The sequence below is a fragment of the Protomyctophum parallelum genome, assembly GCF_964188405.1.
Source record: "Protomyctophum parallelum genome assembly, chromosome: 9".
Classification (NCBI taxonomy): Eukaryota; Metazoa; Chordata; class Actinopteri; order Myctophiformes; family Myctophidae; genus Protomyctophum; species Protomyctophum parallelum.
In genome coordinates this window covers 37,808,855-37,836,625 of record NC_139706.1, presented here as the reverse complement: position 1 = coordinate 37,836,625, position 27,771 = coordinate 37,808,855, and the positions used below count along the sequence as shown (strand labels likewise).

The window sequence follows — 27,771 nt, the reverse complement described above, 5'->3', positions numbered from 1 at the left end:
TGTGCAAAATTTGGCATCGACCGGGTTAACGGTGGCTGAGATTAGCTGTTCACGGACGGACGGACGGACGGACGGACACACGGACGGACGGACGGAGTGCAAAACATACTCTCCCCATGCCTTCGGCTGGTGGAGACAAATATGGAGCATACAGTATACCTGAGGCCTTAACTTCTCATTTGCTGCTGGTTAGAATAATCTAAGATAAGTTATAAAATATAAAAATCACACCCGTGTGAAGTGAGAGGTACTTATAGTGAGTGACATAAAATAGACACTATAGCCTATGTCTATTTGCTCAGAAATTATGACGTAAAATTGTCCATTCATTGTCAATGGAAATTTTATGTTTGTGTAAGACAAAGTTTGTCCCTTAAAAATAAGTAATAGGCCTATGGCAGAGAGTAAAATTGAAAAGTGACCACCCCAGTCTCCATATACATTAGGAGAAAGGCAACCTTACCCGTATTTCGTCACCTTCCCTTCTTCTCTGGAATCCTGCCTCAAAGCACCAGAGGTAGAAAACCATCCTTCCCTGAGGTCACCGCTAGGGACACATGCATCAGTAAGCAAGAACTGGGGATGGCAATGAAGGACCGGGAAGTCTGGCGTGGCATTGTGAAAATCATGATCTTGAAAAATGATGATCCCTCTACACCAGTCGAAACCCAGGAAATGATTCCCTCCCTGTTCATTTAGGACATAGACATTTCAAGTATTTATTTAAAGACCTTTTAAGCCTCGTACAAAGCCAACTCTTGTTGTTATTTAGATTTTTTGTCCTATATACAAGAAGTGAACGGCAGTGCGCGTGCATGAAACCTGTCTAGGATCGATGAAGAAGGAAAGGCTAAGCAAAAAAAAGAAGAAGAAATCAACGATCCGGTTCAATAATAAAGCTTATCTGACGTAACGTTCTGCCAATAGCGGTTACCAGTTGGATTCTAATTGGCGGAACGTTCCGTCACAAGAACAAAAATTCAACCAAAATTATTTGTGGCCATTCCAAGGGACTGAGGCACCTTCTAAATACTGACATACGTTTTCTGAAAAACTATTTTTCCCAATTTATTTTTTATAATCATCGAAAACCATTCAAAACAACGCGGTCGAAAAGCATGATTTTCAAATGATTTATTTATCACCCTCTCCCCCCACACACACACTATTCAGAGCATGCAGAATCAAATGGTGTAGGTCTCGATTCTTTCCGACCTTTTTAAGAACCGAACATTTTGAGAATTTATCACAGAGCATGTGACCATCAGACCATAATATGTCCGTATAGCATAATAATAAGAAATATTAAGCACCCTTTGAATACTCAATTGCCAGGAGGAATAATGTCAAAGGGAAGTTCCATGAGATATGGGACTACTTTTATTTATATATCAAAAGGATTGTTGTAACATTTTGTATTTGTACATTACATATGATATAACCATGAGTGTCAACAACAGAGTGTGGAGGGGTGTTGTCCAGGGGTTTTCTTTTTTTTGACTGCTAGGTGTGTTTTGTTTTGTGTTTGTTGTCTTGTCTTTTTCTTTTGTGTAAGTCATGTGAATTTTGTATGCTTTATTTAAAATCATTAAAAAACTGATGACAAAAAAATATATATATATTAAGCACAAATCCCCAATATCAGTAGCCTGATGTCATAGACTGCCCTGTACTCTATATTTAGGCATTGCTGACACCAAACTCCATATATGTTCATAAACGGGACAAAGGCAGACAGATTGACAGACATATGGCATTATATCAAGTATTTTACCACTCAAGAAGATACGGCAATGTTGCCGATTTGTGGTTACTTGATATCTAGCCTGAGACATTTAGGGTCTAGAACCACAGTTGACACTGCATCTAAGGTGCTATGTGGCTCTCCGTTGCTGTTTGATAGCCATGGCAACCAACAGTGGACCACCCACGTTCAGCAGCAAAAGAGAAAACTCTCCCTGCATGAGTACAGGAGCATCGGCCTGATGAAACAGGCTGGCATCTCAGTGCCCACTGGCATGGTAGCCAGCTCCTCAGAGGAGGCGTATGAGGTTGCCAAGCAGTTAGGTTCTAAGGATCTGGTGGTGAAAGCACAAGTGCTCGCTGGTGGAAGGGGGAAGGGTACTTTTGAGGGTGGCCTAAAGGGAGGAGTCAAGATTGTCTCCTCGTCAGAAGAGGCCCGTGATATCTCGTCTCAGATGATTGGTCGAAAGCTGTACACCAAGCAGACCGGAGAGGCGGGGCGTATCTGTAACCAGGTGTTCATCTGCAAGCGCATGTACCCACTCAGCGAGTACTACTTTGCTATCACCATGGAGCAGACATCCTCCATGGTGGGCCCTGTGTTGATCGGTAGTTCACAGGGCGGGGTGAACATTGAAGACGTGGCAGCTGAGAATCCAGATGCCATTTTCAAGGAACCTATTGACATTGTGGAGGGCATCAAGGTGGAGCAGGCTGTCAAGGTTGCACAGAAAATCGGCTTCCCTAAAGCACTTATCAATGACGCAGCAGAGAACATAATCAAACTGTACAATGTCTTCATCAAGTATGATGCCACCATGTTAGAAATCAACCCCATGGTAGAACACTCCTCTGGCATTGTGATATGCCTGGACGCTAAGATAAACATTGACCCCAATGCGAAATACCGGCAGAAGAAAGTATTTGAGATGCAAGACTGGACTCAGGAAGACCCCCGCGACCGACAGGCAGCCAACGCCGACCTCAATTACATTGCACTGGATGGCACCATCGGCTGTTTAGTAAACGGAGCTGGTCTGGCCATGGCTACCATGGACATCATTAAGCTGCATGGTGGCATGCCAGCCAACTTCCTGGATGTAGGGGGTGGAGCCACAGCCCATCAGGTGACAGATGCCTTCAAGCTCATCACCTCTGACAGGAAGGTGCAGGCTATTCTGGTCAACATCTTTGGCGGCATCATGAGGTGTGATGTCATCGCCCAGGGCATCATCAAGGCTGTTACCGATCTAGAACTGAAAATCCCCATTGTTGTGCGGTTACAAGGGACAAATGTGGACAATGCCAAATTACTGCTCTCTACCAGCCAATTGAAGATCCTGGCCTGTGATGGCTTGGACGAAGCTGCTAAAATGGTTGTAAAGCTGTCTGACATTGTGTCTCTGGCTAAGGAGGCTAAGGTGGATGTCACCTTCCAGCTTCCCACCTAAGCAAAGCACACTGAACCCATGGTGACCTCCTTACCTCAGCGCCTTCAGCCTCAGGCGTGAGGTAGACACTGCCAAGCAGGCAATATGAAAGTACAGTGTCAAAATCGTTCGACACTGGATCATTCCATACTGTTGGGCAAGCTGGGGGCAATTGGTTTTGACAGCTTGTCTATTAGCCTCGGAAACCGAGTTTTTATTATCTAGGTAAGATCTTACCTTGAGGGAAGGGAACAGAATGGTACTCCCAGTAGAGTGTAGGAAAAACCTGAATCCATTCTGTTCAGATTTAAAGTATCATCAGTGTTATATTTTTAAATCCTTCACGTAGAACTCAGGAAGGACAGAAAGGGAGGAAGTGTCATAAATAAAAACTATTGGAAATAAATATTGACAATCCCCCGTGCATTGGGCATAATTACCATAAGCAATAGCAGAATTATCTTTAAAAACGTATTTACAGAGCTGGGGGTGTGTATGGCATGGATGGTGAATGAATGACACACTGTATTGTGTTATACTGTACCTAATGCCAGTGTTTCTATTCATAACACTTCCTCCCCTTCTCTTTAAACCCGCTCCATCCAGCGACAATAGTTACACCTCGCTACGAAGTCCAGAGGAGCGTTAGACGGTTAGACCGGGGTCTCCCCGCACACGCATGCTCCAAATAATTCCACATTTTCCACACATCTTCCTCAGTATTCTGGTTATTATAATAGCCACTTTCTGCAGCCTTACTGTACTTCTACCATGTAAGTAAGCGTAACACTGCCGTATTACGCAATACCTCCGCTGGCTATTTCCTGAACTGGTGCAACGTCTTTATCATCATCGTTTTGGGCCCCTCCCCCTTCTTCACCTGCTTTTTCCTGTCTTGCGGTACAATACAGTACGGTACAGTACGAATAGTACAGTATGGTACAGTACGAGTAGTACGAACACTAGAGTGTACTCTAGTGTTCGTACTACTCGTACTGTACAGCACTGTAATGTACAGTACCAGTAGTTACGGTACAGTATGAACACTACAGTACAGTACAGCACTGTAATGTACAGTAGTAGTACAGTACAGTATGGTACAATATGAGTACTACAGTACGGTACAGTACAAATAGTACAGTACAATACAGTATGTGCAGTACAGTTTGAGTAGAACAGTACAGTACAGTAGAGTACAGTACAGTACAGTACAGTACAGTACAGTACAGTACAGTACAGTACAGTACAGTACAGTACAGTACAGTACAGTACAGTACAGTACAGTACAGTACAGTACAGTACAGTACAGTACAATTGGCACAGTAACACAACACAACACAGTTGGTCCACATCATCACCCATGAGTCCACTGAACGCTATCTCCATAGGGATGCTATGGTTCATCATCACCCATGAGTCCACACACAAACCTTTACACGTGACCGACAAGCTCACTGATTATGAAACACAAGCTATTAGGCAAACTAGAACTGCACTCTATCGAGTGCATACTTGCTTGTTGCACACTAGTAGGCCATAAATGGCTGATACGGCAGTGGTGCCAGATTACATACATGTACCTTTAATCCTCCCAACACTAAAACATATCGTCATTACGTCACCATCGAAAACCAATTACACTCTGGCATTGGGTCCTTTAATCCACATATTTCTTACGTCATCATTGAAAGCTAGTTATACATATACACACCATGTAATCTGGTCCCAGCAAATCAGGCACAATTTGCTGGGACGGTGCATACGCATAAAAAGTGGCGGGTTGGCTGGGACGGTGCATACGAGCCGGGCGAAACTATTACTTGCGCGCTCTGCTTGCGCAAGTAATACATGGTAGAGGTAGGATATTACATAACGTGACCTCTGTCAGTAGATCTCTATGTTCTAGATTGGTGTCCATTGTCTTCTAGAATATAGAAGACAATGGACACCTGCCACCTGCAGCACGCAATCCTGCATGCTCACAATCACATGACGGTGGTCACACAGTCAAGCAACTTCACAAATATGTAATTATAAAACAATAACAGCACAATTACAACTATTATGTCTACTATTACTAAGAGGAACACATAGTAGTATGCTCATAGTCATAATGAATGACATTTATAATGTGGTCAGGTTTAGTTATTTAGGAGTCACACTAATGTAATTCCACTATGAGCACAATAAAAACATTGATTTCAGTTTTAAACTAATATTGATTTGTGCCAATGTAAAAAAATATTATCATGATACAACGTAATTTCAAAGACTTCAAATCCGATACTTAGTTGATAAGATTCACAAGGGCTATATACTAGCCCCCTCCTGTTTTCACTATAGACTGACACCACGCTAGACAGGAACGCCCACAAATGGTTATGTCACATCCGGTTTTATCCCGGGGTAAGAACTTTCTATGGCTGTCAATGCAACTTGGTCCAATCCTTAATCACATACGGACAAACATCTATGCCGATAATATCTAACTTGCGGAGGTAGCGTGCCTTGTCCACGGGCAACAGATCTTTAAACTCATGGCATTGCAAATACGTTTGATAATCGCTACTCTGCGCAATATTGTTTTGGAAATGCCGCAAATTGCATTGCAGTGAACGAGAGCAAATCACAATAGATGCCTGAGAGGATATATCAATGTTACTGATGTGTACTGTGGTGTGATCTTCAGATTTTGACCATCGCTTGGCATCTGCTATTTGTAACGAATACCGATGTTGCCCATTTACCAACTTGCAAAAAGTGAAGATGTGTCACAGAGGCGTCAGGTTCCTATAACGGCGGTGGGTGCAGCCCCCCCCCCAGCGGTGGAAAAAAAACAAGTTTAGTTTTTTCGGTTGGTAAAAGCCACCTTATTAGCATTTGAATGCCCATGGGCGACAGCCCAACACCTATCTTGGCCCAAGCGCCCTCAACCCCCCGTAAAGGTATATGTGGCTACGTGCATGACAACAAAGGGACATTTCAGTGGACAGTGGGTGCATATACTGCATATTGATATTGGCTTATTATTTTGCCTGTGGGTGCTTCTGCTCCTGAGCACCCGCGGAGTTGACGCCGCTGATGTGTCACCCTGGAATTTCAGAAAGTGCAGATAACTCTCTCCAAACCGTGGATATCTCATCCCAAAAGTGTGGACAGGAAGAACAGGACGCAATAAACCTTTTGTCACATTCCGTGACCGGTTCTGCATTTTGCATGTGTTTCTTGGTTTTTAGTTATTTAGTCTTTTACTTTACTGTTTTCCTGGGATTTTGTAGTATTGTGTTCCATGTTTCTTATTTCCAGTTAGGGTTGATCTTGCACTGTGTACCTTTATTTTGTAGTATTGTTTTATGCCTTCCTGTCTGCCCCTGTATGTGTATTCTGTACCTGCCTTGTCTCACCAGTACTGTGATTAGCCTATGTTCTGCACTTGCGTCCTTTTAGTCTTAGCCTATCCCTGTGTTTATTGTCAGTTAGTTTCACCTGTGTCCACTGTCCTGTATTCCCTGTGTCTATATATACTCCCCTGTTGGTTTCAGTTCCTTGTTGGATTATTAGTTATAGTCAGAGTTTTCTTGTTGCTTCTGTTTTTGAAGTTATCTCGGGTTCCTAGTGTTTTTTTCCCAGTGCTCCTCGTGTTCCCTGTTTTTGGCATTAATTAACACTTGGACCTTTCCTGACTGTCGTCCTGCATTTGGGTCCTACCCTCTCTGGTCTCGAACCGTGACACCTTTATATTGAAGATACATTACCGACTGGCTTTCATATCATTGAATCATTATCTCATCATACTGGTGAAGAGTCCTGTCAATATCTACTTCAAAGTCTTTGCCGAAAATAGGCAATCTACAACTACAAGCTTATATATCTGCTATTTTCACTGAACGCTATCCCTATAGGGATGCTAGGGTTCAAGTGGTTAACCCATTTTGGACTGAGGCCAATTCTAAAAAGCCCTGTACAGAACCCCAAGAGGGGTTCCCGTCCAGAATGGTTAGAACACCAAAAGGGGTTCCCGCCCAGAGAAAAATACCAGGGAGAGAAATTGCGACACATGATCCCATCATCCTATGTGTCTGAAGAGACTATCATGTTTCCACAGCCTGGTGTCAAGATACCATGTATTGTTTATTCATAAACTGCACTCATCAAATGTCTGTCTTGGAAGTAAAACTATACTTCATATTAGTTCTCTAATAAAAGAGCAATGTAGATAATATTTAAGATTCATGTTGATGGCAAGCCAAACAAGAGTCACATGCCAGTGAGTGGGAGCATCCCTGATGCAGTCTCTCATGGACGTCAGCAGACCATGAGGTAATAGACCAGATAGACCACACCCTTGTGGGAGAGAGAACAGGTGCAGGTAAATAAGCCCATCGCTGTAGTCTTTGGTGCAGCACACCTGAAACATCCTCGCTAATGCTATCCACAGCGTCCAGCACTGCAGAGATGGTTACGCAGGGTAAGATTCAGATAAGTTCCCCACGATCCCCAGAGAACATAGAAGGTATGTGAACGTTCTTTTCTCACTTTCTGATATGTTGAAAATAAATAATGATTCTTGTCAGCTTGCCTTGGATTGTTGTAATCAGACAGACAAGCAACACTTCCTTTCTCAACAGTGACTCTTTATAACTACCGTAGAAGTAATCAAAGTAACATGACAACAGGTCAGGACCAGATGCATTATTGTGCAGGTTAGAGTCAGGTCCATTATTACAAATTAGATTGTAGTTGGTAATTGTCTGGGATTTATAAATGAATTTGCTTGTGCGATGAATGGTTCATCAGAGAGAGAGGGAGCATTTTAAAGCGTGTGTACAGTTGTTGCCACAGAGAATATGCAAAGTCAAAGATGACATCATGCTGTTCTTTACTTCCTGTACAGATAAAAACTCTGGTACACTGGGATGTTTTGGTTGGACTATAGTCATCATATCAATGATCTTCATCACAGTAACGTTCCCGTTGTCAATATTCATTTGTCTTAAGGTAGAGTATTATGAAGTAAACTGTACAATCATATTGTTCACATCTTAAGCCTGAATTGTAATTCAATCGCTTCTTCTCATTTTGTCTCTCCCTGACCTCCAGATAGTGAACGAGTATGAACGAGCTGTTGTTTTCAGGCTTGGTCGGATTATAGACAAGAAACCCAAAGGTCCAGGTACACTGCTACATCTATTGTTTACATTTACAATATACAATGTGGATTGCTTCTCCAGTTAGAGGATTCCAAATGCGCGTTGGAAATAAATTTGTGCTTAAATAAGAACATTGATCTGAAATATAGTATTCATAGAAAATTAATAAAGATGCAATGCAGTACAGTAAATCATTTTAAATAATATATTTTTGGACATAACCTTGTAGTACTATTAGTTTCCTAATTCCCCATATGTTTCAGCTCGCATGGCCGTTGTAAAGGGATGCACTCTTTTTTGCAGGACTTGTCTTCGTCCTGCCCTGCACTGACAGCTTTGTGAAAGTGGATCTGAGAACAGTATCTTTTGACATCCCTCCTCAAGAGGTAATGATTTTCTCAATGTTTATGTTTCACAAAGAATTACAAGTTACTCAGAAACTTTATACACCACTAGACTAGAGTACACTGATCTCAGTCAAAGAAAGCATCATTGTGTAACTCAGGCACTACTCCTCTGCAGATCCTAACCAAAGACTCAGTGACAGTATCCGTGGATGGTGTGGTGTACTTCCGGATTCATTGTCCCATCTCTGCTGTGGCAAATGTGACCAATGCCAACTCATCTACACGGCTGCTATCACAGACCACCCTAAGGAACGTTCTTGGTACCAAGAACCTTGCAGAGCTGTTGTCTGATAGAGAGGGCATCTCACGGAGTATGCAGGTGAGAACAAACGTGCTGAATCTAAAGCATTGGTTCTTTACACTCTCTGAGTTGACCTGTAACGGTTCATATGGTTCCTAACTATCAAAAATTTGGCCCGGGCCGCCGGCGTGGTGATCCAGCCACCCTAGACTGCAATGTCAGCCTGACAGCGTGTCGCGGGTTCGAATCCTGATCCCGACGAGCTTTGCTGCGTGTCACTCCCCATTTCCTGTCAGTCTTATCAATGAAGGCATAAAAGCCCAAATAAAACCAGACTGCTCATGACATGTATCCTATTCAAACGATGACTGCAGGAATCCCTGGATGATGCAACTGATCCATGGGGGATTAAAGTGGAGCGTGTGGAGATCAAGGACGTGAAGCTGCCACATCAGCTACAAAGGGCCATGGCAGCAGAGGCAGAGGCCACCAGGGAGGCTAGGGCCAAGGTGAGGAGGAAAAACAATAGATTTTTTACCTGAAATAGTAGAGTAAACAGGTGCTACCGCCAATGATACTAAGGTTCCATCCCATTTGGCAGAGAAGAGCCTTTCCAGTGAACAAACATGCCCAATAGCACCCTGATCTGTAATTAGAATCATTGGTAACAACAGTGCTGGTACAACACAACACACGGCTAGGCCTACTGTTTCATGTGAAAATGACTGCTGTGAAAATGACTAACAAATCAGTAATGTGGGTGTGACCTTGTGTCTGAACATGTCTACAAATTACCCTGCATTTGACCCACATGAGTGTCATCCCCACTGTTTATCTGTGTTGTAGGTTATTGCCGCTGAGGGAGAGATGAACGCCTCTAGAGCACTTAAAGAAGCCTCCCTAGTGATTGCCGAGTCCCCCTCCGCTCTGCAGCTGCGCTACCTGCAAACCCTCAACACCATCGCAGCAGAGAAGAACTCCACCATAATTTTCCCTCTGCCTATAGACTTCCTGCAGCATTTCATGCAAAGGAAATAATGGACAAATTTATGCGTAAACACTTAAACCCTCTAGACGAGGTAAACCAGACCTTAGTTGGCTCTGTACGTGGGCTGTATTATGGTATTCTTTCCGTCTACACAGCCAATCTACAAGATGTAGATCTGCTATTTCCGGCTAATGATCCTCCCAGATTATGGATACTGGGGTTCAAGTGGTTAATAATTTACACTCTGTTGTATGATGGTGGTGCGTGCTGAAAATAGCATAAATTATACAAACTCAACACGTAACGAGGTTCTTCCTTTACCCCTCAGAGCAGACAGACAAATATGTATATCTACAGTTAATTAAAATGTATGTAAAAGGTGATAATCTTTCTCATCGTCAAAGATAGTAATCTATTTTTACAACTGAATATCTAATAACTGCTCATTAAAAATCACAGAAAGATGCTTATGCTTTTTTTTGTCTGTATAATCACAAAAAAAAGAACCTTGCTAGGAATATAGAGCAATGATATATATCGAGATAATATAGCCTATTACTTTTATAAACACATTTTCTTGTTGAGGTTTAATACTTAAATTCAAAGTGCAACATTTACAGTACAGATGTTGGTGTCTTATCACTGACGACAATATTTTAACCAGCTAAGCTACAGTTGCAGTTATGCGGGGAAACATCTGAAATGATATACAGTACGTAGATATATAAAAAACAAAACAATGCAAGACAATCTTAAAGACATGCTTTCATAGTAATCTATGCACAGCATAATGGTATGCTGAAATAATTACAATCTTTACAACATAAGCCCTGTAACAATCAAAAGCGTATCAACATCTGTGTGATACGTACACCAAACCTGCTAAGACATTGATTTACTGTAAACAATACCTCCTAATCTGGTGTCAAACAAACATTCAGTAAATGAGTACAAGATCATGTCCACAGGACACAGAGGCAATCAGTGCAGCAGTTGGAATACCTGATAGAGAGTAAAACCATTTCAAATACATTTCAAGCCACCAGAGACAAAGCTAAATGCATTTAGCTTGGCAAACAAACTGCCGTTGAAACATGGCTATTGTGAGTATTACATGAAGCTAATCAATGTCTAGTTCAGTCATTTTCCGAGTTGAAAGTATGTTTTGAAAGGGGGTGTTTTGATAATTCTCTAGCAGTTATTAAAACATTCTTTATAGGTAATCACTAACAGCAAAAGGCTCTTAGAGATACTTTAAAAAATACTGTACATCCAAATAATGTCCCACACAAGGATATGATGTCATGTCACATTACATACAATTGAGCTAAGAGGATAATGTAAACATACTGTATAGTACTGTATGAGCATCAGCTGATAAAGTACAATAACGTAACCATTGACGAATAAAAAAAGAAAGTGATGGCAGTTGCTTTTCTATGATGAGTCATGACTGTCTCCAAGACCTGAGATTATTCTCCAATATGAGAGATGAGGTAACGGCTTGCAAAATCCCACCATTATCCTATTACCATGTTATGGTACATACAATATCTTTTTATATCAAATTGAGCAATTTCCGTGAGTATGAATTTTCCAACAAAGCCACATGTGGATGTGGATACAATCGAACACAAATGTTTTGATGCCATAATGCCTTCTATGGACACACATCTGCATTCAAGTTAGTTGGATGTGTTGTAACCCCAATTACAATGCAAACAAACATATAAAGCTTTGCAAACTGCAATAATTAAATGTTTTCAGCCAGTCTTTGAGAGATGATAAGGTACACTTGAAGATGGCATGAAAAAGAGCATGAGTGTTGTGAGCACACAACACTCATATAGAACTGTCTGTCTAACACCAGTCCTATATTTTAGATTTGTAGCCAAAGGTTCAAGTGCAGATACTAAAACTATTACACTTTACTGTTTAATGCCCTTAAAGTGTATTTAATGCCCTTAAAGTGTATTTCTTCTGGGATTGCAAATTAATTTCAGATGATTGTGACAGTGCATAATGTACTGTGTTGCTTTTATAATACATCATAGCCTTTGCTATTAAACATGTCACATAACTAGTGCTGTAAAACAAAGTGTAGAGTGTAGACAATAGGCAATCCTGCAAAACAAAACTACTTTGTCAATCAACAATACACCATTACGTAATGAAATGTATCATTCAATTAAATTGGAGCTTTACTCTGTTTTTATTACAAATGAGAGGTCACGTTTGTTGTGCAAGCCTGCATTTTGATGATAAGTTGCATTAAGCTTCGGCCCTAAAGTTTGTCCTCTCTACTCACCACACTGCAGGCTGCTGCTAAAACATCAAGGAGTAGGATTTTAACTGGAAGACAGTGCATGCTTTACTATAAGCAAAATAAAACTTAAGATACAAGAACAGTAGTTACAAATGAACATTAAGAATATGATTACATTACTGTCTGGCAGTTCATTCAACTTGAAATTGCCATCTAGTAACCATACATTTTGGACCAGTTGAGATCATTGGCTTTGCAGTTTCAGAAGAAACCAACGACTGAGGTTCCATTAGGTGACCAGGTAGTAATTGATCCAACACTAATACTGTTCATACAAAAGAGAGCAATCAGAGCTTTACATGAATCAGAACGCTACAGCAGGTAGTTTGGTTCATGTGTGATGTTAAATATTGCCTGTGCCTTGAGAGAGATTGCTGGTGGAAGAAAATGTATAGCAAAGGCGCTTCTTGTGGTTACTGTTGCACTTTAGATTGTTTTTTATTTTATGTTTTATAATCTCACACATCCACCATTCTGAGCCCTGGGCGACAATGGGATGTACTACTGCAGATAGAGGCACAAACATGGAAATGATGGAGGCACCATGTGTGATCTTGAGTCTGATGAAGTGTATCACAGCTGGAGTCCTTCATGTACCATAGCGCCTACCTTGAGTTGTGGGACATTAATCTTAGAACAGGAGCAGCGTACAGTTTATCCTTTCTTTTTTTTCTGAAACGATAGCTTTTCTTGGGGTTTGAAAGTACAGGCTTGGTCAATAACATAACACTTTCCATCCGTGATAAAAATCAGATGGGGTTAGATTTGTAGAAACGATTCAGATAAAGAGGGGAACTTCCAGAGGAACTGTCGGTAAAGTGATGTATACAGTATCTAGCCATCTACATAGTGTAACAATCCACATTTTTGAGTGGTGCAACCACTCCTACAATCAGGAATGTCCGTATGTACCATGTATCATGTGTGTATGTATCCTGTATCAGTCATGAGCACGAGTGGTGTGCACATGCGTGAAATTGGAAAGAGAGAAGTATGTGACATGGCTGCCACCTGCTGGACGCAAATCCAACTACTGACTGTCTAGGTTAATTGATATCCATAATAAAGCTAATCTGACGGAGCAGAGAGAGAGAGACAGAGAGAGAGAGAGAGAGAGAGGGGGGGGGGGGGGGGTGGGGGAGAGGGGAGTTGCACCACTCGGTTCACACAGGTGTGATTTTTCATGACGGGGGACAACACATTCGGAGCTTCCACAGTTTTTTAAATGCCTCGATGATTGATAGACGTCAGATCAAAGTAAGAGCTGGTTGGATAAAAGACAAGTGTGTGGTTTCCAGTGCACCTCATTGATGGTAGGAGTGTGGCCGCGCGGGGGAGCCGGGTGCAGGGGAGGCGCGGTGCATGGGCGACGAGGCGGGGGACATGCGGGGGCTCAGCTCGCCCGTCTGCAGACGCCACAGCAGCTCCTCATTGTTGCGGCTGAGGCGCTTCTTCTCGTTGCTCTCCTTCTCCACGTGCACTTGCAAGTTGGCGTTCTCCTCAGACAGTTGCCTGGAGAGGGAGTGGGTAATGAGAGACAATTTTAAATTACAATACAAAATAGTACGTTTTACCTGTAGAACGCCCTACCAACAGCCATTAAGACATGTGAATCTCTTGACTCCTTTAAAACCGCTCTCAAAGAGCACCCCGTAAATTAAGTCTGAGTTTCCCCCCACACCCCCTTTTTCCCCATACTGTACTTGTTTTTTCCTTTTTTACTGTAATTCTTTATATGATGATTTCCTGTTTTTATAGAAGTGTATATTTGTATGTCTCTAAATGTTCTGATGAATTGAATATGGTGGATCCTGTTGTAAACAAGTGTAATGCTTAATCATGGTGTTGTCCACAGGAACAGTTTTTGTATTGACTTTTGTTTGAAATGTCAATCAATCAAACCTGGAAACCTACTGAAGATGAACTCTTTCATTGAAACGTTTTTTCTTTTATATTTTTACCACATCCAAAGGTTTCATACTGTAGTTTGAAATATATTTAGCAACCCTTAAACAGAACTGACCGAGACACAGCGAGGTTGTTATCTATCCGGGCCTTCATGTCCTCATTTTCTTGCTGTAAAACCTGAACTCGCTCCTCCAGGTATGCATTCTTTTCGCCCTGCTCAAAAACACATGGGTAAAGGTACAACATTAAATTCTTCATATTATCTATAAATGCATAAAGCACATTTCAGATTACAAATAATGTAACTTGTGGTGAGAGTTATTGTCCTATTCACATACACAATTTTGCACAGCATATATTTTTTATTAAATAGGAGGCAGCAATTTTGAGCCTACCATTTTCTCGAGTTCTGAGATCTTCAATTCCTGTTGGTGGATTTGCTGATTTTTCATCTCTAGAACATCTTTCAGACTTTTCAGGTCCTCCTCAATGTGTTGGTATGGAGCCAGGGCATCCTGTTAAACCGTAGGAGAAAAGCTCCAGTAAATGTTACTATCAACAATCATTGCTTAGTAAAATTGCTAAACTAATCATACGGCAGAGTAAAATCCGCACAGGTCCATTAGTATACTAGTTAAACTAGTGCTGAGGATTTATTTCTTTGCTATTAAGTGCAACACCAGCTAAAGTAACTAACCTAGTAACCTCTGTGGTTAGTGTAATAGCTACTAAAGGGAAAAACATGACACTGAAATAGCTGATGTACAAGCTCAAACTTGTGAGCTTGTAGATCTGTTATTTTTGGCGTGCAACATAAATGAAGCCTAAAATGTTACCACTATCTGTTCATCGCTGCTCTTTCGCAGAGCCTCCTCGAAGCGCTTGGCTCGGTCTCGCAGGCTGCGATTCTGAAATGTCAAGGTGTCCACTTGATCCTGTTCACCCAACACACAACATAACCCTGTTATAGTTATATACACACTCAGTAACTGAATAATTGATCATATTGTGTCAGTAAACCTTATAGCTCCAAATTTCATAATTTAATTTAAAAAAATCATAAATTGATGAACTGTTTCTGTTTTATATTTTGTTGTATGACAGTGTCACACAAAGTAGCAAAATGGCATGTGGCCTTGTATGCTGCATTACAATTTACAATTTAGGCATTTAGCAGACGCTCTTAATCCAGAGCGATTTACATTAAGCAAGAACAAAAAAGCATGGGAATACATCACATAAAAACATTTATCATGAAACATGCGTAAGCTAAGAAAGTAACAGTGGAATATCTATATAATGAAACTATACATATAAACTATATATACTACTATGCTATACATATGTACATATGTACTATGACGTGCTATGACTACATACAATGCAATTATAGTGCTGTCTACATAACATGCTATAAGTCTGTATCAAGTGCTATCTAAGTCTGCATCTGCATCTACTCTATGTATGAATAGAAATAGGTTGGAAAACGTTCACGTTAACGTTAGGGACGCCAGGTTGAAAGTGCTTTCTGTCTGTGGGTTTTAAAAATAATTAACAAATTAAATGTATTAAGAAGACATCTGAACACACTTTCTTTTTTCCATTTACGGAAATTGACATACAATATTTCCACCTGACAGAGTGTTGTGTCTTGTAGATAAAAAATATGAATATTTATGCATGTTTGTTTGTGTTTGTGTGTGTGTGTGTGTGTGTGTGTGTGTGTGTGTGTGTACCTTCAGTGACAGTCTGAGCTTCTCAAACTCCTCTTGCAGACTCTTCCTCTGCTGCTCATGAGCCATCTTCAGGTCTGACATAAAAGGTGATAATAGTTCATTAAACTGACATTTCACCGCTGGAACTGCAGTCATTCAATGTTAATAGTATTTTTGTAGTAGATAAATTACTAGATTGCTGAATTCCTACAATGACCATGATGCTTTGGTGCACTGCTCCTCCTTGTGGAGAGGGGGGGAATTAAAAAACTTCAGTGCACTGTGCCTACACATGTTGCGACCGAAGGTCGCAACATGTGTAGGCACAGTGCAAGGAATAAATGCATTCGCCATGTATCCGAAGGAAGTCTGATCCAATCACTTTTAGATTTCTCCAGTTTAATCCTGAGTTTAAGTTTTGTTGTGTTCAAGATCTGATTTTAGGCATGTTTAAGCCTCCAGGAAAATCCGTGTTGAGGTTCTTAATCCACTGTTTTTCATTAAAACGTCTTTGTCCTACTGTCCAGTTGGGATTGTGTTGAAGACCAGCGCATTTTAGAGCTTCAATGCCGTGAGCCATGAAATGTTGCACAAACCTTGTGGTTGTCTTTTTTCCATTGTTAATATTGTATCTGTGTTGTCCCAGCCTTGTACCTATTGTTTTACCTGTTTCTCCGACATATTGTAAACCACATTTTTCACATGTGATTAAGTAAATGCAGTTGCTGGTTCTGGCTGTTATTTGTTGTTTAATCTCTAACACGCGTCTTGTAGTTTTATTTTTGACTAATTGTTTGGGTTTGAAGTATTCTGGTCCCTGGCGTGCTGGTGTGTTGATTTCTTTTAGCTTGCTGTGTAATAGATAATCTTTAAGGTTTTTGTTTTTTCTGTAGGTCGATATAATTTTATAATCTTTTAGAAGATCATCCGTTCGGTTCTCTAAATTCCTTTTTATTCTGTTGTTGGCTAGTGTGCTCTGTGTTGAATAACTGGTTATCAGGGCCAATTTAGGGCCTGGATCCCGCACTCTTATTTCTAAGAAGGTATTTTGGGCTTTCCGGAGGAATGTCCTAGTGTATCCTCTTGGTCTGAGGGCCTTAAATAGTGTTTTACAAGCTATTTTGAAATCACTTCTTTGCGTGCAAATCCTATGGAATCTTAGTAGTTGTGATTTGACTATCCCTGTGTAGGAGTGTGTCGGGTGGAATGACGTTTTGTGTAATAGGGCGTGGGTGTCTGTTTCTTTAAAAAATACTTTTAAGTCTAGTTTCCCATTTGTGTTAAAGTTTGGGCCCTTGAAGATTGTTACATCAAGAAAGTCAATCCTTTCAGTGTGTGTCACAAATTGTATCGTTATGGATCTATGATGGCTATTTAGAACATCAATAAATTCCTGGAATTCTTCTTTGCTATGTTCCCATATTCCAAATATATCATCCAGAAACCTATAGTAATGTGTCGGTTTAAGTCTGCATTTTTCTAGTGCTGTCTGCTCCCATATGCTCAGTTCAAGAACTCTACCCATAACTTCAAGACCGCCGCAGAAGCCATGAAGTCCTATGAACAACGGATCGCTGCCGGGCCCGAACGCTGCTGCTGTTGGACCTGCTGGACCTGACGAGGACGTTCCTCCCGCCGACGACAACGGTACCGCGTAATGTTTGTTTAAGTGTGGTAACTACCACACATCTAGAACTATCCCCAAGCTAGCTACCACATCTCTTCCTCTTTTTTTTTGTTGTTACTTTGATTCCTCTTCCCCATACTTAATATTTTATTTTCCCTTAAAACGATCCATTATTATTATATATATATATATATTTTTTTTAATTATCCAAGCGACAATACTTTTGGATGGAAGCTGGGACTGGGAGGGGTCGGACGCACATTTCTTATATTTCTTATTTTATCTATTACATTTTATACTAAACTCCGACACTCGTTTGGGGGGGGGCTGATGCATGGAGAGATTTAATTCTGAGGTCCGAATGTAACCTGTTCTTTATTTTATTATTATTTTGTGTGTGTGTGTGTGTGTGTGTGTGTGTGTGTGTGACTGTGTGTGGGTATGTATGTGTGTGCGCGTGTGTATACGTGTGTGAGTGTACGTGAATGTAAGTGCGTGCGTGCATACGGGATTAAGCGCTGATAGGTTGCTTGATTGTAATTAATTAATTGTTTTATTATTTTAAAGCATCGTGAAGATCTGTGTGGTGCGGGTGTGCGTGCGTGTATGTGAGATTGAACGTTGTTATTTAATATGATGCAAAGGCCTACTTGAAGTAACGTGATACCAAGCGTATACTGGACGTGATCATGAACATTATTAAGCCCAGACGGCTCAGTGACAAACAATGGCGACGTTTTCTTTTTTTTTTTTTTTCTCCTCCCTCTACGTGGAAAAAAAAGAGGAGAATCCTATGTTAACCTTAGAAGGAATGGACAATGACATCACTATCATCCCTGACATCCGGCATTTTGTTTCCTTTTTCTTTTTATTGTAATCTCCTCTCTTTGTGATTTTCGGCCCTCTACTGCCCCCCTACCATACTCCTCCACACAATTCTTTGAAACAGTGAGCTAGGCCTCCCTGTGTATGTGGTCTCTGGCCCCACCTAGTGAACACTTGACAATCCTACACGATGTTTATTTTAGATGGCTTGGATGAGAGAGGATCTAGTGGTTGTGACATTGGGGAAACTGTCTAAAATTTTCATTTATTCAAACTTTTCTCATTTTAAGAGTCTGATATACTGTGACTAAAATAGTTGTTGTTTATGTCACTGATCCCCTTTTTCTTTTTAAATGAACCTATTATTATTTTTTCTTCATTATTGGGGCTTTTAAATGTATGTTAGACGGACTAGATGGAAAAAAGGAGAAAACATTTATATATAAAAAAAAGATCTCCTGTTTCATCTGGAGAAACCTTTTTTTTTTTTTTTTCATTTTAAGAGTCTGATATACTATGACTACAATTGTTGTTGTTTATCACTGATCCCCTTTTTCTTTTTAAATGAACCTACTGTATTTTATTTTATCATTATTGGGACTTTGTATGTGTATGTTAGGCGGATTAGATGAGAACGACGCATTTCTTTCTTTTTTCTTTTTTTGATGTATATATATATTTTTTCTTCTCCTGTTTCATTATCAATACTGAGGCTCTTCAAGGTAGCATGATTGGGAATAGAACAATTCTTAATTTAATTTATTTACTTTTCAATATATAATTGTTTTCTATGCAAGACTGCTGTAGTGGGAGTGTAGTTTCATTACAAGCTTCATTGTCTCCACCAGGCCGAAGGCATGTGGGGAGAGTATGTTTTGCACTCCGTCCGTCCGCGTGTCCGTCCGTGTGTCCGTGTGTCCGTGAACAGCTAATCTCGGCCACCGTTAACCCGGTCGATGCCATATTTTGCACACACACTCCCTGGATGCCAACCATGAACCTCTGCCCCAAACTTTCCAGAACGGCCTGTTATAGCGCCACCAGGAGGCCGCTTTGTGCAAAACAAGTTTTTCGATGCCATATTTTGCACACACACTCCCTGGATGCCAACCATGAACCTCTGCCCCAAACTTTCCAGAACGGCCTGTTATAGCGCCACCAGGAGGCCGCTTTGTGCAAAACAAGTTTTTGCACAGTACACCTACAGATTTTGTCCAAACATCACGCAAATTGGTACACAGTCTCTCTAGAGCCATTCAACGAAACGGGTCTTTCAGATTTATCAGACTCCATCCTGATTGGTTAAGATTGGCTTCCAAAGTTCACAGGAGTGCTCAGTTTCAAACAAAATGCTGCAAATCATGAACACATCGCGTGATTTCCGTGAAATTGTGCACCCACATTCCCACTAGGCCGAGGACGAAATGCCACATGAACAATTTCAACTCAGCCTCAAGGTGGCGCTATAACTGGCCGAAAAGTGTTTTTACCTCTAACTGCACGGATCTGTGGATAACCTGGTGGAGACCTGTGCCCGGAAGGGCACTTTTTCTAGTTGTTGTGTGTTTTCTATAATGTTGTTATATTGTTGTTTTCTTTTCTTTGTGGGGTTGTTGTGGTTTTTTGTTGGGTGGGGTGTTTGGAACGGGACCAAGAGGGATGTCTTTGTAATGTTTTACTGTGCTTGTCTTGTATTAGTTTTGAGCCACAACTATGACAGAATTTTAAATTTAAAGCTTCAATGTAAATGGATTGAATGTGCCTCATGAGCGAACTAGTATTTTAGGGGTATTGCGTTCCAAATCGATTGATTTTGCATTTATTCAGGAGTCTCATCTTTTAAAACAGGATGCCAATCGTTTGGCTAATAAACACTTGGCCTTTTCTGCTGCAACTTCCAAAGCTAAAGGAGTGGCAATCTTGGCGAGACGCAGAATTAGACTAGATTTTTTGGGTGATTGGTCTGACAATGATGGTAGGATAACTATTGCTAAAATCCGCTTGGAGGGCAAAATGCTTGCTTTAGTGTCTGTTTACGCTCCCAATGTTCTGGACAAAGGATTTTACAAATGACTAACTAAAACTCTATTGGATTTGACGGAATTTAATTCTTAAATTCTTTAATTCTTAATTGAATTCTTAAATATCAATGTGGGCTCAGTTGATGACCCTAGAATTTTATGGGATTCAATTAAGGGATTTATCAGAAGTAACTCAACACTCTATTCTTCTACTGTGAGAAAGTTAAGGTCAGCCAAGCTGGTTGAACTAGAGGCCCGCTTTGCCACGTTGGATTCTGCTCTCCAGAATAGCTTTGATGAACGCACAGCAACCCAGAGAGAGCTAGTTAAGAAAGAAATGAACTCCATTCTTAAACGTTGTTCTGAGTTTCAAATGAAACGTACACGACAAAATTATTATTTCAATAGTGCAAGGCCTAGCCATCTACTAGCACTACGTCTTAAGTCTAATGAGCATTTTGCAGATATTGTAAGTGTCAAGTCAACAACTGGAGCCATGATTACAGAATCTAAAGAGGTCAATGCTGTGTTTCGTGATTTTTATAATGAGCTCTACACCTCTGAGGTCGTTCATAATGTAGGTAAATGTAATGACTTTCTATCTACAATTCAGTTACCAACCCTCAGCGAGGCCGACGCAGAGGCTTTAGACAGACCAATTTCTAGAGCGGAATTAAAGGAAGCAGTCAGTGGGATGCGCAAAGGCAAGTCACTGGGTTTGGATGGGATACCACCTGAACTATACACTCTGTTTTGGGACGATCTGGGTCCGCACATGCATGATATGTTTCAGTTTGAGATTGAAAGGGGCTCCTTCTCCAGAGACGTTAATGTAGCCATTATATCTTTGTTGTTGAAGAAGAACAAAGACCCCACGGAATGTGGGAGCTACAGGCCGCTCTCACTGTTGAATGCTGACATAAAAATATTTGCTAAGGTGCTCGCACGTCGTTTACAGGGTTACATGACTAGGTTGGTACATTGTGATCAGACAGGTTTTATAGGCACCAGATTGGCCACTGATAATGTTAGACGATTGTTGCATATTATTGACCGAGCTGGTGACCTCCGATCTCCTGCTGCGGTGCTGTCGCTCGATGCTATGAAGGCCTTTGACCGTTTGGAGTGGCCTTTTCTGTGGGCGGTGCTAGATAAGATGGGATTTGGTCCCACATTCATTCACATTGATTAAGGTATTGTACTCAAATCCAACAGCGATGGTATTAACAGGCAAGATTTGTTCTCCACTGTTCATGATAGGCAGGTCATCGAGGCAAGGTTGCCCCCTTAGTCCTCTCCTTTTTGCCCTCTCGCTCGAACCGTTAGCGCAGACAGTACGTCAGTCCACAGCGATCACACCTATCTCAGTTAACAACACACAACATCGTATTTCTTTATATGCGGACGACATCCTGCTGTTTATTGAGAATGCTCCACAGTCACACACTTAAGAATTACACACATTCTTAAGATTTTTGATCAGTTCAGTGCCATCTCAGGCTACAAAATCAGTCAGCCCTTTTGCCGCCAAATGAGGAGATGCGATCTGTTGTTCTGCCTCCCATAATCCCAGTATAGTGAACAAATTTAAATATCTTGGCATAGATGTGTTCCCGTCTCTTCAAGCTACTGTTAAAAACAATTATAGTGACACTTTGAACAAAATTTGTCTTGATTTAGACAGATGGTCGTCATTGCCCAACTCTCTTCGAGCTCGAGTATCAATCATAAAGATGAATGTCCTCCCTAGGGTTAATTTTGTGAGTTCTATGCTCCCACTGCCACCGCCAGCACAGTATTGGACTAAGATTCATTATGCTATATCTAAATTTGTGTGGAATAGGAAACGCCCACGTCTCAAACTTTCCTTGTTACAGCGGACCAGAGCTGGTCTCTCGTTGCCTAACTTCAAATTATATTATTGGGCTTTCACTCTTCGCCCCCTTTTAAGATATTTCGACACAACTATAAAGGTTTGTTGGCGAGAGCTTGAGGAGAGTTTGGTTCATCCTGTTGAATTGAGAGATCTGATCTATTCAAACATAACGAATAATCAATGCAAAGTTCGCTTTGGGCCAATCATTTCTCATTTAGTAACAGTGTGGAGAGCGGCTGAAAAATTGCGCAAGATTGATTTGAAATGGAATTCGTTTTCCCCAGTGTTCAACAATGATGGTTTGCTTTTGGACAATCGTCCTATTCGTTTTCCCAGATACTTTGGGTGATTTATTTGATGTTAATGGTTTACGTTCTTTCCAGAATTTATGTGATATTTTTAACTTGCCTGGTAACTCTTTTTTTTTCTATTTACAATTGAGAACTGCCATGAGGACATATGGGGTGCCATGGCAGACCCCCCTTGCAATGCACCCTTTGCATAGACTTATCTGTGATGTTAGGTCAAGAGGTTTTGTTTCCGTATTGTATGATTATTTATTAGAATCTAGTTATGGGACCTTGCTTGTCGATACTGTATGGAGGAATGACATACCAAATCTAGATCCAGATTGGAGCTGGGATACAGTGTGGTCTAATGTTGTCCTGTCTTCTAGGAATCCTGATCATCAACAAATTCATCTAAATTTTGTTCATAGGACATACTTAACCCCCCGTAGATTGTGTGCTATGCGGATTTTAAATAATCACAACTGCACTTTCTGCACTTCAAACAGTCAAACACCATAGGTACATTCTTTCATATGGTGTGGGAGTGTCCGAGTGTCCTCACATTTTGGAATTTGGTTGCTACTAACCTTTCGACTATTCTACAAGTTAACATCACACCCTCCCCATCTCTATTCTTATTAAATGATGTATCCCAGTTGCCATTAAATAACACCCGTATTCGTGTCTTCTTTGCTGGCGTAACGGCCGCAAAGAAGATGGTTGCTTCGCACTGGAAACCGCCTCATACATTGTCATTTCGCCAATGGGCTTTGACCTTTCTGGATATCATTTATCTAGAAATGTCTACAGCAAGATTGCATGGTGCAAAAGAGGAAAACATTGAGATTTGGTCTGGTATTGCAGATTTGGTTAAGGGCATGGTTTAATCATTATTATTATTATCATTATTTATTTATTTTTTGTTTCCATTGCACAGTAGTAGGAGTAATGACATTTTGTGGCATCTTTGGTCTCGGGGGGGAGGGGTGGGTGGGATTGTTTGTTTTTGTGTTCCTTGCTTTTGCTGTTATGTGTTGTTTTATATGTGTTTTGTTTGCTTTAAGTCTTTCATGTTGTTAACGTGTCTTATTGTGATTTTTGTCTTAAAATAAAAAACATTTGATAACAAAAAAAAGGGTAGGGTAATGGTGGAGAACAATGGCCATGATGCTTTGGTGCACTGCTCCTCCTTGTGGAGAGGGGGGGGGGGGGGGGGCTGTCACACACTGCATCCAAACTGTAGCCAGTAGCGTCATGTAGATGCCAAAAGCCACAAGCGACAGGCGTCTCTTCCTGGTTTTTAGACAGCTGGTGAACGCTGCATTTTACCGTGTGGTGGGGAGCTTCATTTCCATTCACCAGCTATTTAAAAACGAGGAAGAGACACCTGCCGCTCACAGCTTTTGGCATCTTTTTGACGCTACAGTGTGGATGCAGTGTTACTGAGACGAGACAACATGTAGTCCAGGAAGGAAGTGAGATCAGTGCCTGTGCAGCCTGTGACATCACAGGCACTTTGAAATACTAACATATCTAAAAACACACATTACACACAGGAAAGTGTTTCTTGTGACCTAAACATCATTAAAATGAGATCGGGTTGCAAAAGGGGTGAAGCGGCCCTTTAACACCTTTCTCTGTCAAGTACGATTTCAGTCGGTATGATGGTGGAGGATGTAGTGCTTACTTTTGACTGTCCTGGCGTGTTCCTCTTGCAGGGTGGCCAGAGTGTCACTGTGAGTTGTCTCCATCTCCATCAAGGAGCCTTCATGGCTATCGCTCATGTCCTCAATCTGGGACAATGACATGTGCACTTATAAGGAACTGACTTTTAAATCCTCCTCCTCAGAAGGCCATTAATGGTCAGGCACCATCATAACTTAAAGCTTAAACAAAATGTGTCACCCTAATAACACCATGGTTATAATGGGAACTAACATACCTGTACTGTAATTAACAATATATGTGTGGAGGGCGTCAGTAGCTCAGGAGGTTAGTAGGCTCCTGCTGGCTTAGTGTCAAAGTGTCCTTTGTCCATCTCACCCCTCACTCTAGTCTCAACCCAACCGTTCAAGGTTGAGGTTTCTTCCCGTTAAACAGGAGTTTTCCTTTGTCACCATTGCCAAGCTCAGGGGGGAATTGTTGGATCTCTGTAAGATTATGGTCTTGACCTACTTTATATGAAACAAAGGTGTCTTGGGACCATGATATCAATGGATAGTGGACTAGAATGCAGACTCTGCTCACGTGCCTCCACAGACAGCCTGCTACGAACTCTCACACACACACACACACACACACACACACACACACACACACACACACACACACACACACACACACACACACACACACACACACACACACACACACACACACACACACACACACACACACACACACACACACACACACACACACACACACACACACACACACACCTGTTCCTGCTGCGTGGTGCGTAGCTCCTCCAGCTCGCTGTGTTGCTGGTCCTGCAGGCGCTGTGTCTCTGCTGTGTGCTGGGCCCTCAGCCTCTCCTCCAGCGCCCCCAGCTCAACCCGCTGCTGTTCCCGCAGACCCTGCAGCTGGCTCTCAAAACGCTGCTCCAGCTCCTCCTTTTCCCGCTGCAGATGCTCCCAGCGTGCAACACTGAAAGCTGGACCACAACAAGGCACAGCAGCCGTTGGATTTACCAGAGATCCAAGGTTGTGTGTTATTGTGATGAGTGTGTCAAGGAAGTGTCAACGAGTTGAAATGGAGCAATGTAATAGGGGTCCTCAATAGGCATTGTGTTTGTAACTGAGCACCCTGACTCTGTGACTTTAAACCCAATTGGTTTGCGAGAGTGTTGTGTTGTGTTGTTAATGTGCATACAGTGTAATATCACACTTGTACTGAAAATAATTATACGTGAAATAATTACAATGAGGTACTATCATCATCATCATCATACTATAATTCTAACAATGTCTGAGTGTCGTAACTCCTTACTGCCTGCACCAATCATTGACCATATGCATGTGGAGGGCGTAAAACAGCCCTTTTTTCGATTTGACACATTAATGATTATTAATGAATTGATTAGTCAATTACAAACGCACCCGGGCGCAGTACCCCCCACGTCCACAAGGGGGGGCAAATATCTCCCAACGGGTAAGGGCTAGTATAACAAATCTGAGGATTCCTAGGATTGGGTTAATTTATACACTGAAGTTAAATGAACACTGATGATTTTACTGTACGTACCATGACATCAGTCAATGGTGCACCACACTGGTGCACCATGACATCATACAATATACCACTTAAATGACCAACAGGGGATGGGCACTCAGGGGATGCTTGTTCTCACTGTGATTCATGGAAATATATGTATAATGTTTATGCATTACACAAGTCCTGCAGAGGGACATCCCACTTACCCACTTCATCCCTGATTCTGGCGAGCTCCAGGGACAGTTCCCTCTCCTTCACAATGGCAGTCTCACTCTAAAACACAGACACAGAAAGCACAGCATGTTGGTTCTTATCGTCACAATAACATCGCTATCAAGGTATTTGGTTAATTCATATTACTGAGATATCTTCCATTGTATCCATATCGGCCAGCCTTATGACCATGATACAGACAAGATACTGACCATGACACTGACATGATGCTGACCATGATACTGACATGAAACTAACCATGACACTGACATGATATTGACCATGATACAGACCATGATACAGACCATGATACTGACCATGATACAGACATGATACTGACATGATACTGACATGATACTGACCATGATACTGACCATGATACTGACATGATACTGACCATGATACTGACCATGATACAGACATGATACTGACCATGATACTGACCATGATACAGACATGATACTGACCATGATACTGACCATGATACTGACACGATGTATCAATGATATGATATTTACTAGGGGTGTGCTGAAATATCGATATTGCGATATATATCGATACGTCCTCCCGTGATAAATAATCAATATTGATTATTAAAATATCGATATCGAAAGAAAAACAAACTTCATAATGAAGTGATGAAAAACATGTTTAGAAAAGGAGGAAATGACAGCTAAAATAAAGCAAATCCCACTCTCACATTCCACAGCAACCAGAAATACTGAATTACTGGATGGTGATTTGTCCAAACAGCTTTGTGGGAATACAAAATGCAGAATGCATTTCCCCAGCAGTGGACAAGTCCACTGATACCAGTGATAATGGTCAGTTGGTGGTGTTTGTGAGGTATCATGATGATGCCAGTGATAATGGTCAGTTGGTGGTGTTTGTGAGGTATCATGATGATGCCAGTGATAATGGTCAGTTGGTGGTGTTTGTGAGGCATTATGATGATACCAGTGCAGTGATAATGGTCAGTTGGTGGTGTTTGTGAGGTATTATGATGAGGGTATGCAAAGGGGGAGTTTATTGAGTATTAATTTTGTGTTTGAGTGGTGCAACCACTCCTATAGACAGCTGTGTTGTCTCCCTGTGTCCGAGCACGAAAATAGCGTTTTTTTCAGTTCCAAGTATTTTGTAGTTGCAGATATCGTGATATATCGTTGATGAAATTTCATACAATATATTGATATATCGCAAATATCGCAATATATCGAATATCATGATATTATCGTTATCGAGGGCCTAATATCGCGATATATATCGTATCGTGAGGTACCCATATCGTCCCACCCCTAATATTGACCATGATACACATCATAGTGAAAGTGGTTATCATAAAACCTGAAACAACGGCAGTGACAACGTGTCTGTCCATTTAACTACACAAATCAATGTAATTGTACTGGTAACAGAACAAGGCATTAGAATGTCAGTGGGTGGCTTCCTACACTGTATCCACTGGGGACTGTTCATAGCGTGACCTCCTCAGAGTCCCTCCTTCTCATTGGACAAATGATGGACAGTGATGTGTGAGAGCCAGCACAGTACAATCATCAGTATTCAATCATTTATCTCTGTGTTTAAAAATTGGTCTATTTTCACATTCTCAGAGTTCAATTAACAGTGAGGATTTTAGCGTGAGTAATATACATCCACTGAATGCAGCAATTACCCCTCTCAAAGGTCTTGCTCGTAACATATACTGTCATCAGACAGAGATTGCAGTGACCTCACCGAGGGTGGAGGAGGGTCACTAAAGGTTTCACTTGTAATTCGTCAGGCTGCCACCCAG

General features: G+C 41.3%; 3 protein-coding genes across 3 annotated transcripts in view; 2 read left to right on the top strand and 1 right to left on the bottom strand.

The window, feature by feature from the left end:
* Nucleotides 1–1,793: 1,793 nt before the first annotated feature.
* On the top strand, nucleotides 1,794–3,194 carry LOC310864563 (succinate--CoA ligase [ADP-forming] subunit beta, mitochondrial-like; the record flags this gene model as incomplete). The annotated part of the gene is made up of 1 exon (XM_083773252.1): nucleotides 1,794–3,194. One exon carries the CDS (start codon nucleotides 1,794–1,796, stop codon nucleotides 3,192–3,194), a length of 1,401 nt encoding a protein of 466 aa, XP_083629378.1.
* A 4,404-nt stretch (nucleotides 3,195–7,598) lies between these two features.
* LOC310865086 (stomatin-like) lies at nucleotides 7,599–10,009 on the top strand (the record flags this gene model as incomplete). Its single annotated transcript, XM_083774082.1, has 7 exons — nucleotides 7,599–7,686; nucleotides 8,068–8,171; nucleotides 8,274–8,346; nucleotides 8,627–8,709; nucleotides 8,846–9,049; nucleotides 9,346–9,480; nucleotides 9,818–10,009. The coding sequence occupies 7 exons, from the start codon at nucleotides 7,599–7,601 to the stop codon at nucleotides 10,007–10,009; spliced, it is 879 nt and encodes a 292-aa protein (XP_083630208.1).
* Nucleotides 10,010–13,589: 3,580 nt separating this feature from the next.
* mtus2b (microtubule associated tumor suppressor candidate 2b) overlaps nucleotides 13,590–27,771 on the bottom strand; it is a gene marked incomplete at both ends in the record, with an annotated part of 32,916 nt that continues 18,734 nt past the window's right edge. Inside the window, 8 exons of the mRNA XM_083773251.1 lie at nucleotides 13,590–13,797; nucleotides 14,309–14,406; nucleotides 14,589–14,708; nucleotides 15,030–15,128; nucleotides 15,930–16,003; nucleotides 24,235–24,340; nucleotides 24,989–25,203; nucleotides 25,970–26,036. Of these exons, the coding sequence (XP_083629377.1) occupies nucleotides 13,590–13,797; nucleotides 14,309–14,406; nucleotides 14,589–14,708; nucleotides 15,030–15,128; nucleotides 15,930–16,003; nucleotides 24,235–24,340; nucleotides 24,989–25,203; nucleotides 25,970–26,036 (987 nt within the window). The remainder of the gene's footprint in view (nucleotides 13,798–14,308; nucleotides 14,407–14,588; nucleotides 14,709–15,029; nucleotides 15,129–15,929; nucleotides 16,004–24,234; nucleotides 24,341–24,988; nucleotides 25,204–25,969; nucleotides 26,037–27,771) is intronic.